This window comes from Pavona decussata, unplaced genomic scaffold (genome assembly GCF_977016875.1).
Source record: "Pavona decussata unplaced genomic scaffold, jaPavDecu1.1 SCAFFOLD_156, whole genome shotgun sequence".
Lineage (NCBI taxonomy): Eukaryota > Metazoa > Cnidaria > Anthozoa > Scleractinia > Agariciidae > Pavona > Pavona decussata.
This window is the reverse complement of record NW_028145568.1, coordinates 6336983-6349804: the sequence shown is the minus strand read 5'-3', so window position 1 is coordinate 6349804 and position 12822 is coordinate 6336983. Positions and strand designations below refer to the sequence as shown.

The following is a 12822-nucleotide window of genomic DNA, read 5'->3' as shown; positions in this document are numbered from 1 at the left end:
AGTGGCCTCCTTTTCGGTTCCAAGAATTTTTCCCGGGCTCTCTTGTTAACTTTCCTCGCCCGTTTCCAGGCTACCACCAATGAAAAAAAAATGTATTCAAGATATGATGGAGTCAGAATCGAAGGAAACCGTCGATGCCATTCGAGCTTACATTCAAACCTCGTATACGAGTTTGCTTTTATTTTTAACTTGACAAGTCGCTGAACAGGAGACATTCAACGGAGTTATATGAGTACATGTAAATCATCCTCCTTGCCTTCAAATCAACAATGTCATTTAGCATTTGCAATTTTTCAGGTGCAAAAGATTCTGGGAAGGTTTTTATTATAATTATATATTTTCTCTATACGGAGATACTTAAGCTAACATTAGTTGTCTGCATTCGAAATCGCAAATAGGAAGAGCATCAATCATTAACAATTCCTCTTATACCATAGTGGTATAACTATTGAAAGAGCATGTCACGGTGTCAAACGCTAATTTTAGGTTGTTCTGGGTTACTTATGAGGATGTTATACATTAGCGTGGTTGATTTACGTACGCGAGTTGATTTGTCATCAGTCGCCCATAATATATAGACTGGTTTACCTCTGGCTGCGTATTTTTCGCAGGATTCCTCAAAATACGATTGAAAGCGTTCTGCAGAGTTATGTAGCCTGCAGATCATGCTACAGATAATATCTTTTCTGGAACCAAGATACTGAATGCTTATCCACAAAGCTTGAAATGTCCGATGATGCTAAAATAATAATCTAGCTCGAGTAATAAGTGAATCAGTCGGCTTCTCAGGTGGCGTTTTTCTTTGAGATCATGGAAATTGTTTGTAGAAAAATAACGACATCGAACCTGATGAGACTGAACCGAAATGTTTTATTGATAGCTGTATTGTTACATCTTCACCTTGGGCTGTCACCTTGTAGTGGTGGTGAGGCTTGGGTGTCTCAATGACCCTAAGAGCTGGGACTCTAGTCCCTGGCAGGTCTAACCATGCCGGATTGGTCGAGGGGTAGAAGCCAGACAAAGTACAGCCCCTGGTCCTCCAGGTTGGGGGTTGGGCGGTGGGCTAATCACCCATCCCCTTAAAACAAAGCAGATTACAGAAACCTTAAACACTCGAACGCAATCTTCTCTTGGTGCCAATGTGGTACCTTGCTTAAGTAAGCAAAGCACGACGCCCTTGAGCCAAAGCCGAGAGGAAGGTCAGGAGCTAAACAAACCACTAATGACATCAAGTGCTCACATAAGAATAGGGAACTGGAATGTGAGAACGATGTATACTACAGGAAAATCTGCACACGTTGCGAGAGTGATGAATCAGATGAAGATCCAAATTATGGGAATAAGTGAGTGCCGATGGACAGGAGCAGGTAGAATGAAATTGAGTTCAGGCGAAACAGTACTTTACTCAGGACGAGATGACGATCAACACATGCAAGGCGTGGCGATAATGATGACAAAAGAGGCAACAAAGGCTCTAATTGACTGGTCACCAATTAATGAGAGAATAATAAAGGCAAGATTCTACTCTAAGTTTGTCAAGCTTACGATGATACATGTGTACGCGCCAACCAATTATGCCGATGAGCAAACGAAAGAAGATTTCTACGGGAAACTACCAGAAGTAGCTGAACAGGTACACAATCATGATATGTTAATCATCACTGGAGACATGAATGCAACGGTGGGAAACCTTGTCAACGGCCTTGAAAGAGTAATGGGAAGACACGGGCTGGGCACCGTTAATGATAATGGAGAAAGACTGAAAGAATTCTGCAATTTTAATGAAATGGTTATCACTGGAACAGTATTTCCTCACAAGGAAATTCACAAGCAAACCTGGGTGTCGCCCGATGGAAGAACAAAAAATAAGATAGATCACACTCTGGTTAACAGAAGATTTAGAACGTCAGTGTTAGATACCAGGTCCATGAGGTCAGCAGATGTGGCCAGTGACCATTACCTTGTACGATCAACCATCAAGTTAAAGCTCAAAAGAGCACCGTTGACAAAGAGTACCAAGGAGAAGTTTTTCACGGCCCTATTCTCCCAGAGGAGATAAGGAACTAAATCAGTAAGTCACCAAGAAGAAGTTTAACACACAGAAACTCCAAAACAATGATATACACAGAAGGTTTAACATACAGCTGAAGAACAGATTCCAGGCACTAGCAGTAGATGAGCCAATGACCGAGGAAGAAGAGGAAGATGAAAGAGACAAAGTGGAAAGGAAAAGTGAGATAATGGAGAAAGCTTATGTACAAAAGGGAGAAGAGGTCCTAGGGTATAAGAAAAAGAAAAACAAGCCATGGTTAAGCCAGGAAGCTTGGACTCTGATAGACCATAGGAAAGCCATTAAACAGAAGTTAATTGGTGCAAGATCAGAGAGGCAAAAAAAGAGATGGCATGATAAATACCGACAGAAGGATAGGGAAGTTAAAAGACAGTTTAGGGTGGATAAAAGAAGATGGACAGAAGAGATTGCAGAAGAAGCTGAAAATGCGGCTAAACAACAACAACACATGAAAACACTGTATGCCCTGACAAAAGTATTAAGCAACGAAAGGCCAACGCAGAGTGCTGCAGTAATGGACAAAAACGGCAAGATCCTTAATGATAAAGAAAGTAAAACCAAACGATGGCTGGAGCACTTCTCTGAAGTACTAAATAGGGAGAACCCTAGCAATCCAGTAAACGAAATTGAGACAGAACTGCCGGATGAAATAGAAGACATTGATACATCTGAACCCAGCAGGACCGAAGTAAGGAAGGCGATAGGGCATCTGAAAATGGAAAAGCACTGGGAATTGACAACTTACAAGCAGAGCTGCTTAAAGCTGACATTGACTATGCTACCACTAAAGTCAAGGAGATCATAGACATAGTGTGGAGAGATGAGAAGACACCAAGAAAATGGAGAAAAGGACTGATTGTCAAACTGCCGAAAAAAGGAAATCTGAAGGAATGTAAGGTCATGGGGAGAATTGTGATCGACAGGATACGAATTGGAGTAGAGTCGAAGCTCAGAAAGGAACAAGCAGGTTTTCGACCAGGTAGAGGAACTACTGAGCAAATTTTCATATTGAGAAATGTCATGGAACTGTCAATAGAGTGGCAGTTATCATTGTACGTTAACTTCATAGACTTCGAGAAAGCGTTCGGTTCAGTCCACAGGGATAGCCTATGGTTGATTATGAGAAGCTACGGCATACCATCTAAGATAATCAACATGGTGAAAGCGCTTTATGATGACTTTCAATGCGCAGTAGTGGATGGCCAGGATACAACGGATGGTTTAAGATCAAAACTGGAGTAAAACAGAGCTGTAACATGTCAGGTTTACCATTCCTACTAGTCGTTGACTGGGTAATGAGAAATACCTTGCAAGAGGGGAACACCGGTATAAGATGGAAGTTCACCACAAAGCTCGAGGATCTAGACTTTGCAGATGATATAGCCCTTTTGTCATCAACCAGGCAGCACATTCAGACTAAGACCGATGAGTTGGCCCATGAAGCAGAAAGATTGGGACTGAAAGTCAATGTAGACAAATGTAAACTGCTACGAATAAATTCGCGGAACAACGATGTGGTGGAGGTAAATGGACGAGGAATAGAGGATGTTGATAGATTTGTGTACTTGGGTGCTACAGTTTCCAAAGAGGGCGGAGGCACTGAAGACATCCACAACAGAGTAGTCAAAGCAAGAGGGGTATTCTTGAGATTGAAAAAGATTTGGAGTAGCAACAGCATCAGTCGACGAACCAAAGTCAGGCTATATAAGACACGGGTAAAGCCAGTCTTGATGTATGGCTGCGAGACGTGGAAGATGAATAAAAGTGATGAAAACAAAATCGACGTCTTCCAAAGCAGATGTCTTAGACGGATATTTAAGATACGCTGGCAGGAAAGAACTACAAACAAAGAAGTCCTGATAATGGCTGAGATGGAAAATCTCAGTGAGGACGTGCAAAGGCGGAGATGGAAATTTATCAGCCACTTCATGAGGAAAGAACCGAATAATGACTGCAGGACTGCATTATCCTGGACACCAGAATTGCGACAAAAACGGGGCAGACCAAGGACAACATGGAGGAGGACGGCGGAGAGGGAAAGGGAAAAGGCTAGATGGAAGAATTGGAGTGAGGTACAAATCGCCGCGGCTGACAGAGCTGATTGGCGGAGTTGTGTTGAGGCCTTATGTGCCACATGGCACAAAGTGGATAGGTGAAGGTGAAGGTATTGTTACATAGCTTCGATAGCTTCAGTGACCGAGTTAACTGATGTTGATTATTCTGCTAGTTTCTTCGATAAGGGGAGGAGGGATAGCGCAGGGGTGAGAGCACTCGACTGCTACGACCAATGTCGCCCGGGTTCGATTCCCGGACTCGGCGTTATATTTTGGCTCAGTTTGTTGTTTTCATCCTTGTTCCGAGAGGTTTTTCCCGGGTACTTCGATTTTCCCTTCTGCTCAAAGACCAACATTTCCAAATTCCAATTCGATCTGGAATCTGAGGGCCACAGGGTTGTCAGTCATAACAGACTAGTAAGTTTCACCCTCGTTGAACATTGTTATTTAATTAATTAATTAATTAATTTATTTATTTATTTATTTATTTATTTATCTGTCTGATAATCGATTTATTTCCGCGCCAACAGTTTGTTTGAAGGTGGCGAGGTCGTTCTATGCGTCCGATAAGATCTGCAGTCCATCTTGACGGTCTTGCTTCTTGGCGGTGAGTGCTTATTTTCTCCTTGTGTATTGCCATTTCTTGCTCAAACGCTTTCAATTGAATTTTCAATGAATCATACCCTTTTTATAAAGACTTCAATTTTGGCATGAGTAATATTTACCATTAAAGCAGTTAACAATTTGCGGAGCAGGGCTTCATACGTCTGCACTGTTCGAGCTCACAAAGTATCTGGCCCAAAAGGGAGTCTTGTAAATCGATGTCGCACCGAATAGGTGTTCAATGTTAACAACTTTGAGCGGGGAGTTACCAGCATCCACTGCTTTCCCCAAGGGAGGTAAACTCCTTAGCAGCTGCACGTCGACTGTAGACATTCTCCTCTCCTGTAACCATTGGATATTGGGGCCATTAAGCGTCTTGGGGACGTCTCATGTGTAAAAACAAACTCAAACATCTTTGTTTCATCGTGTAGTGTTCTTGTTGTCAGTTTTCCCTAATCTATTGCAAGCCATATCACGTCAGTCACTGGCAAAGGTGACAGCCAGGGTATGTGCTCCTCTTGTTTAACGATAATATCATCATCCATCTTCTTGAGAAGAACAGCTGTTGAGCAACTGGGATTTGCTGTGAGAGAGTAGCACTGGGGAACAAAAGGAATAATTTTCAGATACACTTTCTTTGGCAATTTATCAGGTTTGTCATAGACGCAATCGTGCCCGTAAAACAGCCGATTCAGTCTGGAAGAAGCTCTGATATCCATATTGTTATTTTTATTTTATTTTTTATTTTATTTTTTTTATTTGCCTTACGCGACCCGATATTTACAATACTGAACACTACTAACGATTACTTTACAATACTCACAATATAAAATAAAAGTAATAATGTACAACGCAAAAACCTATATCAAGCCCCTCCCTTTCACCCACACACACACACACAAAGGCCAAACAGCATACTAACAATAATAGAGTGTAAAAATTTCATATTAAGGAACAAAAAGTTTGTGATGGCAGTTTACATTTAGTTCTACGTATCTCTGATTTTTTTATTTTTTGGCCAGCTCGTTCAAAAAAAGAAAAAGGTATTTATTAAAAAAGTGAGGTAAAGGGTTCCCATTTACTATAGTGCTTTAAAAAAGAATCATTTTTCCTAGCAATAAATAGCTCTAAATCACATGTGGCTTTTAATTTCCCTTTGAAAACTTCAAATGACGGAAAGATTTTGTTGAGTTTACACCAATAAATAACGAATTTTGCTAATAAGATAAAATGGTTAATTACCATGAAATCAATATCTCTATCAAGTTTACCAAAAAGGATATTAGTAAATGAAAGATCAACGACTTCACCTCTGCAACGAGCCAGCCAGGATAGAATCTCTTTCCAAAATAGCTCTGTTACTTCGCAGAAAAAAAGTAAATGCTCAAGAGATTCCTCATCAACTGTGCAGAACGTGCACAAAGGGGATTCGACAATATTGAAACAAAACAATTTATCGTTTGTGAACACAATTCTTGTAATGAAAAGTTCTTAGTTTTGTGTCTAAAGTAACACCAAAGGCTAAGGAATAGATTTCCTTCCATTTAAAGGAAAAGTTTGGATATTTATCTTCAAGTTTGGTTTGAGCAGTAGGGGGAGTTGTTTTATGCGAACAAAATTCTTTGTAAAGAAGCTTTGAAGTGGTACTCGTAAGTGCAGCATGAGAAAAAAAAAACATGTCACCTTTCCACTGATGTTTCCGGATATTTTCTACTTCTTTGGTGCTATACGTTTCTTGCAAAAAACAAATGTCAGCTCCTGCTTCATTAGCCATCCAAACACCGCTTTACGTTTTTCAAAAGAACGAATCCCTCGAGCATTTAGAGATACTAATTTAAATGCAAAATTCATTAATTACCTTTACACAAATATGTACCACTCGCCACCAAACTTGATAGTAGATCACCCTAATTTTACCTCTTACTTCGAAATATATTAAATTTGCATACCTCCAAAAGAAAAAACAAACTTGCAAAACCCCCAACACAACACTGGGAACAATAGTTAACACTAAACAGGAATTTTGAACAAAAGACGGTAACCAGAGAAACTGTTGAGTTACCGTTGAATGAATCGAAGCGAGATATAAAAGGAAAAACAAAAACAAAAGCGAAAAGAAAGACAAAAAAGACAAAAACAAATAAAAATAGATAAGCGAAGATTTCAAATTTGACACGACTATTCGCTCCCCATACCTCGACCCAGTCCCATCCATATTATGTTAGTGTCTCAGTTAAAGTTATATAGCCATAAGGACTTCTTAATCCAAGAAGGCATCATAGACCAGTAATGGTGCGAGGTTTGCTTCTACAACAACAACAACAACAACAACAACGTACAACAGTTTCATTTTGCGGTTTTTAGACCGTGCTTCAAGGCTTACACACTGGCCCATTGGGTGGATGGGTTTAGTTGCAAGCCAACATTTCAAGGATAGTTCAATCTTCAGGAGAGGTTTCTTGGTGTTTTCTTTGCACAGTCTATAACGGCTCCTTGTCTCCAGCGTCAAGTAAAATCACTATACTCCTTGATCGCTTATAGCGTAGCGCAATTCAGTATCATTTTCCTTCAGTTTGTTCGATAAATCTTCTTTTCCTTTTGCCACGAGGTAAACCTCACGAAATGCATCCAAGTGTTCCTTGTCTCGATGCTCTTCAAAGGGATCCAGATTCATGCGCAGTGAAGCGGTAAATAGAACTGGATTCTGGGTAATGACTGCCATGGCTCGGTGAGAGCTTTGAATGCTAATATCACCGATATAAACATCACCAATAAAGACGTCACCAGTCACTTGAGAGATATGAGAGAGAGCTGCAACCTATGACGACTTTCCAGGTCCTGTACGACCAACGATTCCAATTTTTCCTGTTTGTCCGGTTATCTTTTTTTTTGCCACAAGGTAAACTTCACATTGTATAAAACTTCCTGCAGCTCTGGCGTCAAGTTGTGAACTCAACTCACATGAATGAGGCTACTGACCTGACTTGCGGTGTGTTTTGCCAAGTTATCTGGCCTTGAATTACATTCGACGTGACCGAAAATTTAACACTTCCTGAGGAGGATAATAAATAACCGTGGTATCACATATATTGTGGAAAAACACTAATGAGCCGAATCTGCTAATGAGTCATTCAGTCGTTTGTTGTCTGCATTGGAAAACAGTGTGTTGTTATTCTTAGCTTATTCAAGAGTACTGTTTAATTTTGCTCGTTTTGGTAAAGTGAACAATGAAAATTGAAGACTATAACGAAGCTTTCAACATGAATAAACTCAAAAGTAAAAATGTTGCTTCATTGTCACTTCTACTCCATGGCTGTTTAATTAAATGGAAACGAAAATACCACAAAATTACATCAATTTATCGGTTCATGTTTATTGCAACAACCTAGCACACGAACCCTGTAATTTTCACCGCCCGTTTATCGATAAAACACGATGATCTCAATACCATTTATCGACTGAAATAGTAACTAGTTGTACTGTTACAATTTACAAGAATAGGTTGCTTTTTCATAGAGTTGAATTAATATCAACACAGCTTGTTACTTGACATCAATTTTTCTTCGTCAAAAAGATATTTAATTTATTGGGCATGCATAAAAAAGTGTCGAATTTGATTACCGAAGCTCTGGTCATTGTTCAGGTATTTTCTAGGCCATCAACAGAACAGTGGGCAGGCTTAGTTGTCGCGAAAAACTTATCAACCTACAAGAAAATACAGTCAGTATCTAAACGAAATAATTCCGAAAAGTATCTCGTTGACCTCATTTTTATTTATGTTTCACCGGCTGCCTCGTTTGGAAACGCCCACTTGTAATTTAAGGCTGGCATGCTTTTAACTCTTCACAATAACAATTAAATATTTAAACCAATACGAGACTCTATTGGAATAAAAACAAAACAAAGACCTCGAAGGCTTGCAATTTGAAGGTCGACAATTAGAAATATTTGCATAGGATAGCCTTAAATAGGTTTTTTCGGACCGTCCGTTTTCGTTAATTTAACCAGCTTTAGTCAATCTGCAAAACTTCCTTTCTGAAAGGGCTTGACGATAAAGTGAAAAGCTTTCAGGAGTAGTTCACACGACAAGTTGTCTTTTTAACTTGAGAGTTATGAGTATTTAAGCTTCCTAACCCCTGCAAGACAAATTTTCGCATTGTCTTTGGCGCCTAGAAGTTCACCAAATCGCTTTCGCATGAATATCGAGCATGTTGTTGGTGCATTACATTTGGAACATAATAATACAGGTCCACCTGTCATACATTATAAGACAACTGACAACAGAAAGCAATTTTGTAGATAATGGGTTAAAAAGGCCAAAGTGTATGCTTTAGCTGAATCTCACATCAACTTGAAATTTATGCCAGGTTAGTCGGACGAAACAAGTAGAGCGATTATCCCTTGAAAACGACGGTTTATGGTCCCGCGCCAAGCTTACTGTGATACCTAAGGTTGGTTTTAAAACCATTAACGCCCCGAAGGGGCTAAATTATCTTTTTTTTTTCAGGTAAGTAATTTAACACCCTTTGAAGAGGCTACAAATCGATGATATTTGAAAATTTATGATTATTTGTTTTTCCATTTGTCATTTTACAATAACTGCCCGTTGAAATTTTCATTACTTCTAATAGAGCAGCAAGCTAAAAACAGCGTAACTTAAAAATTCAATAAAAGCTTTGCATTAAATTTTTTCTGGATATAAGAACATAATGTTCTTGACAGGGAATCACTAGCTCTGGGAGTGAAAAGTATTCTTGCCGGTCAGGTATTCATGTACCCATTATACGCCGGTGTCTGAAAATGCATCTCTAAGGTGGTAGATTTATTTTTTTCCTCAATATTTTACTAAAGCTGAGCTGCAAAAGAGTAAAAACAAAACCTAACTTTACTAGCTTTAACCCTCGAATCAAAATACAGAAAGAAAGTTCGTTAGCGCAAAAAGAAGGACCACATTGGATAACATTACCATCAAGGTAGGCACAGGTGCTTGGATAGCTTCAAAGACCTTAATTTGGTGTTGAATTTATTCTTTTAAAGAAAAGCTAACATTAGTGTCAAATGGCTGTTCATAGCTGTCTTGCGTGAGTTACAGTGAGTGTCTAGTTACTTCCATGGTCATGAAGTTGTCGGCAGCCTAATCGGATACACAAATTTCCCTAGAGAAGCGAATCAAAGGAAGTGAAACACACCATTACAGCGGTTGGCATTTTAAAATTATGTAACTCTCACAAATGTTGCCCTACGCCTGTAATGATTAAAACGCAACTTTCGCGCGTTTTAAATCTGCGAACGTCAGAGATAATTTTTGAGGTCGATAATAAACCAAGCCAATACTTCATCGACGGCGATATTACCCTTGAGGGCTTGTTTGCTTAATTATATAAACAAGTTTTTCTATCTTTGGAAATAGATTAAAAACCGCCTCGGGGAAATGGATGTGTTTTATGAATTTGCATTAACATGGCAAATAACAAAATAGCTTGACAAAAAAATGAATTATTTTTTTAGGTGACAAAATCTTCCAGTTAAAGCGTCTAGAAAAAACATGATAGAGAAATATAGCTTAGGGAGGATAATTCCGTTGAAAGCTCCTATCATCTTTCATGCAAATTTGGCGCGTAAAGTATTATACGAATATATTACCAAGTGAGTGTGTACGGTATTAACAAGTGTGTGTTAGATAGATCCAAATGTAAATCTTCTTACCCTGGGCTTAGCGCTCTGTTTAAATGCCTACTAGTCATGACTAACTGTCTATAAATAGGTTTTGGAAAACACTGAACCTAGCTAGTTGATACTATTAGGTTAATCTATAGCGTTAGGTTCAGTTTTGAATTTTGAGGAAAGGAAAATGCCTTGAAGCAGCGGTCTCAAATTTCCTTGACCAAAACAGGTCGCTATACCGCGGTCAGAATACTGAGGAATTCATTTTTTTTAATGCTTTATTCAAAATTCGCTTCAAAACTACGTTCTATTTACTATTTACATTAGGACTCTGCCGCAGACGGTATGTCATTAGCTACTTATGAGAAGAAACAATGACTTCCAACAATTTGAACTCCAAGGAACGGCCATAGTACGGAGTGTGAAGTTTTTAATTTTCTAAAGCAAGAGAGATACAGGCTTATTTGTTTTCATCTGATTTTTACATTCAAGGATTTTCGGCACTTAAAAGTTACTATTTATATACACATTAAAGACTCGCAAGCTGCATTGTAAATTTATTGTTTTCTATTGTTTTTGGCTAACGAGACAAAAACTCATGACCAGTAGTGGAATAGAGTGATTTCTATCGTTTTATTGTTCAGTGAAAAATCGACAAAAACTGACCAGTATTGGGATAGTCATTTCTGTCCTTTTATTGTTCAAGTAGTGAAAAATGGATCAGAAATGTCACTAGCTTATCGCTTGTCGGTGGTCACCAGTTGTAGCAGTGTGACGTCACATATTGATTTATCCTGATGTAGACTAAACAAACGACCTCGAATAAAGTATACAGATATGTAACAAAATAAAGGATACAATAACAATAGGATAAACGTCAACACGGAGTATCGTGTTCTTCGCTTATATTTGTAACTCCGCAGAAATTACACGCTATTAACCTTCTTTTTGGCCAGACCATAAGTAAATCGAAATTTTTTTTAAGGCGGGTGACACATATGGAAACACACAGAAAGCTGTGATCATTGAAACATCGATCAAGCATACAATGGTGCGTAGAAAGTTATAGAATAATTTGTGGAAATAAGGAAAGCTGGAGACCCGGAAAAAAAAACCCTTGGTCAAGAAGGAGAAACATCAACACACAACGGGTTCTCTTATGACATAAGCCCTAACCTTCAACTCTTAACGCCGCCAGAACTCGTCCGACACAACATAACAGGTAAAACATTGCCTAACTTATATTGTCTTAGTGCGTTGTCGCCTTATTGTGTATTTTTGTGTTTCTCCTATTGGGTTTCTCGAACTTTCTACCGGAACAAAAAAGAGCAAGTTAAATTCCAATTCGGTAAACGATCCGAGAGCTGAAACAAAATGTTTTTTTTTTAACGCAATTTATTTAGACATTGTAAAACATGAATTTTTGCTTCTTTTGGATGAGGGCCGAGTGCTCCTTTCTTTACTTCAGTAGAAGTAGATGAATTCGTATTGAAAGACGAGAAATTGTTAAATTTGATTTCCAGTGTGGGAAGAATTTTCTGTCTTAAAGACGTATCTACCGATCATTTTCCCTTCGTTATAATAACGGACAGAAAAGTGAAAGTTGTATCCGTCGAAATGACAGGAACATGTCCGGAATGAACCATCGGCAAGTAATAAGGACGGTTTCAGCATGAAACAGGTAAAGTAGATAGGTGGAACTAATCGATTTGTAACTCTGGTTACTTTAAAAAAGATGATCTTTCTGATTAAGAGAGGTTTTTCGTTGTTGGCGGGTTTCTCAGCTCTCTCCAACCTCGTGCTAATGAAGCCTAAGGAATAAATCCTTTTACGACTGTTTCCGCCATATTGGTGAGGGTTGCAAACGTAAATTGCATGGATAAGCACTGATAGGGCCTGCGCCTTGATAGGATGATACACAAGCACCACCGCAACTCAAGCTTCTGACTTGATTACCGTAACGTTCCGATAGTAGCGACCCTCGTTGCTTTCGGAATTAGCAGCGTTTGTGGCTCGTTACTTTCGGGGGGTCGTTATTTTCGGGGAACAAAAACAATGAAACAAGCTAGCGCTAGCTCTTTTCTCCGAAATGAAAAATTATATGATTCGCGCAGAGCTCAAACAACAGACAGAATTAAGACCATTTGCACTACCCATTTCGGGTAGCAGGGACAGTGAAAAAAAAAAAAAATGGTCTACCGGACTACCGCATGAATGAATCAGCCGATGTAGAATCGAATTCTTCTCTAACTCAGAGGAGGAAAGATAAACTCAGTGCTTTTAGTCCATGACACATCAATGCGTTTTATACTGCAGTATATATAGAGTTTTTAATTTGAAGAAACGTTCCTGTTGTTAATTAATAAGAAGTTCTACCAGTTTAGTTTTCACATTACGCTGATGTCAAGGACGAATGATGGCTTAAGGCTT

General features: G+C 39.0%; 1 protein-coding gene across 1 annotated transcript; it reads left to right on the top strand.

Moving 5' to 3' along the window:
• The first annotated feature begins 1236 nt into the window (after window positions 1-1236).
• LOC146465552 (uncharacterized) lies at window positions 1237-3313 on the top strand. The gene is made up of 3 exons (XM_085128846.1): window positions 1237-2012; window positions 2077-2657; window positions 2753-3313. Exons 1-3 carry the CDS (start codon window positions 1271-1273, stop codon window positions 3311-3313), a joined length of 1884 nt encoding a protein of 627 aa, XP_084984972.1. The 5' UTR covers window positions 1237-1270.
• The last annotated feature ends 9509 nt before the right edge of the window (window positions 3314-12822 follow it).

Bases quoted from the DNA above. Each gene is read 5' to 3' on its own strand.
- LOC146465552 (XM_085128846.1), top strand. From the start codon at position 1,271: ATGTATACTACAGGAAAATCTGCACACGTTGCGAGAGTGATGAATCAG. The intron at 2,013-2,076 runs GTACCAAGGAGA...TAAATCAGTAAG, and splicing joins AAGAGCACCGTTGACAAAGA to TCACCAAGAAGAAGTTTAAC. The intron at 2,658-2,752 runs GTACTAAATAGG...TGAACCCAGCAG, and splicing joins GGCTGGAGCACTTCTCTGAA to GACCGAAGTAAGGAAGGCGA.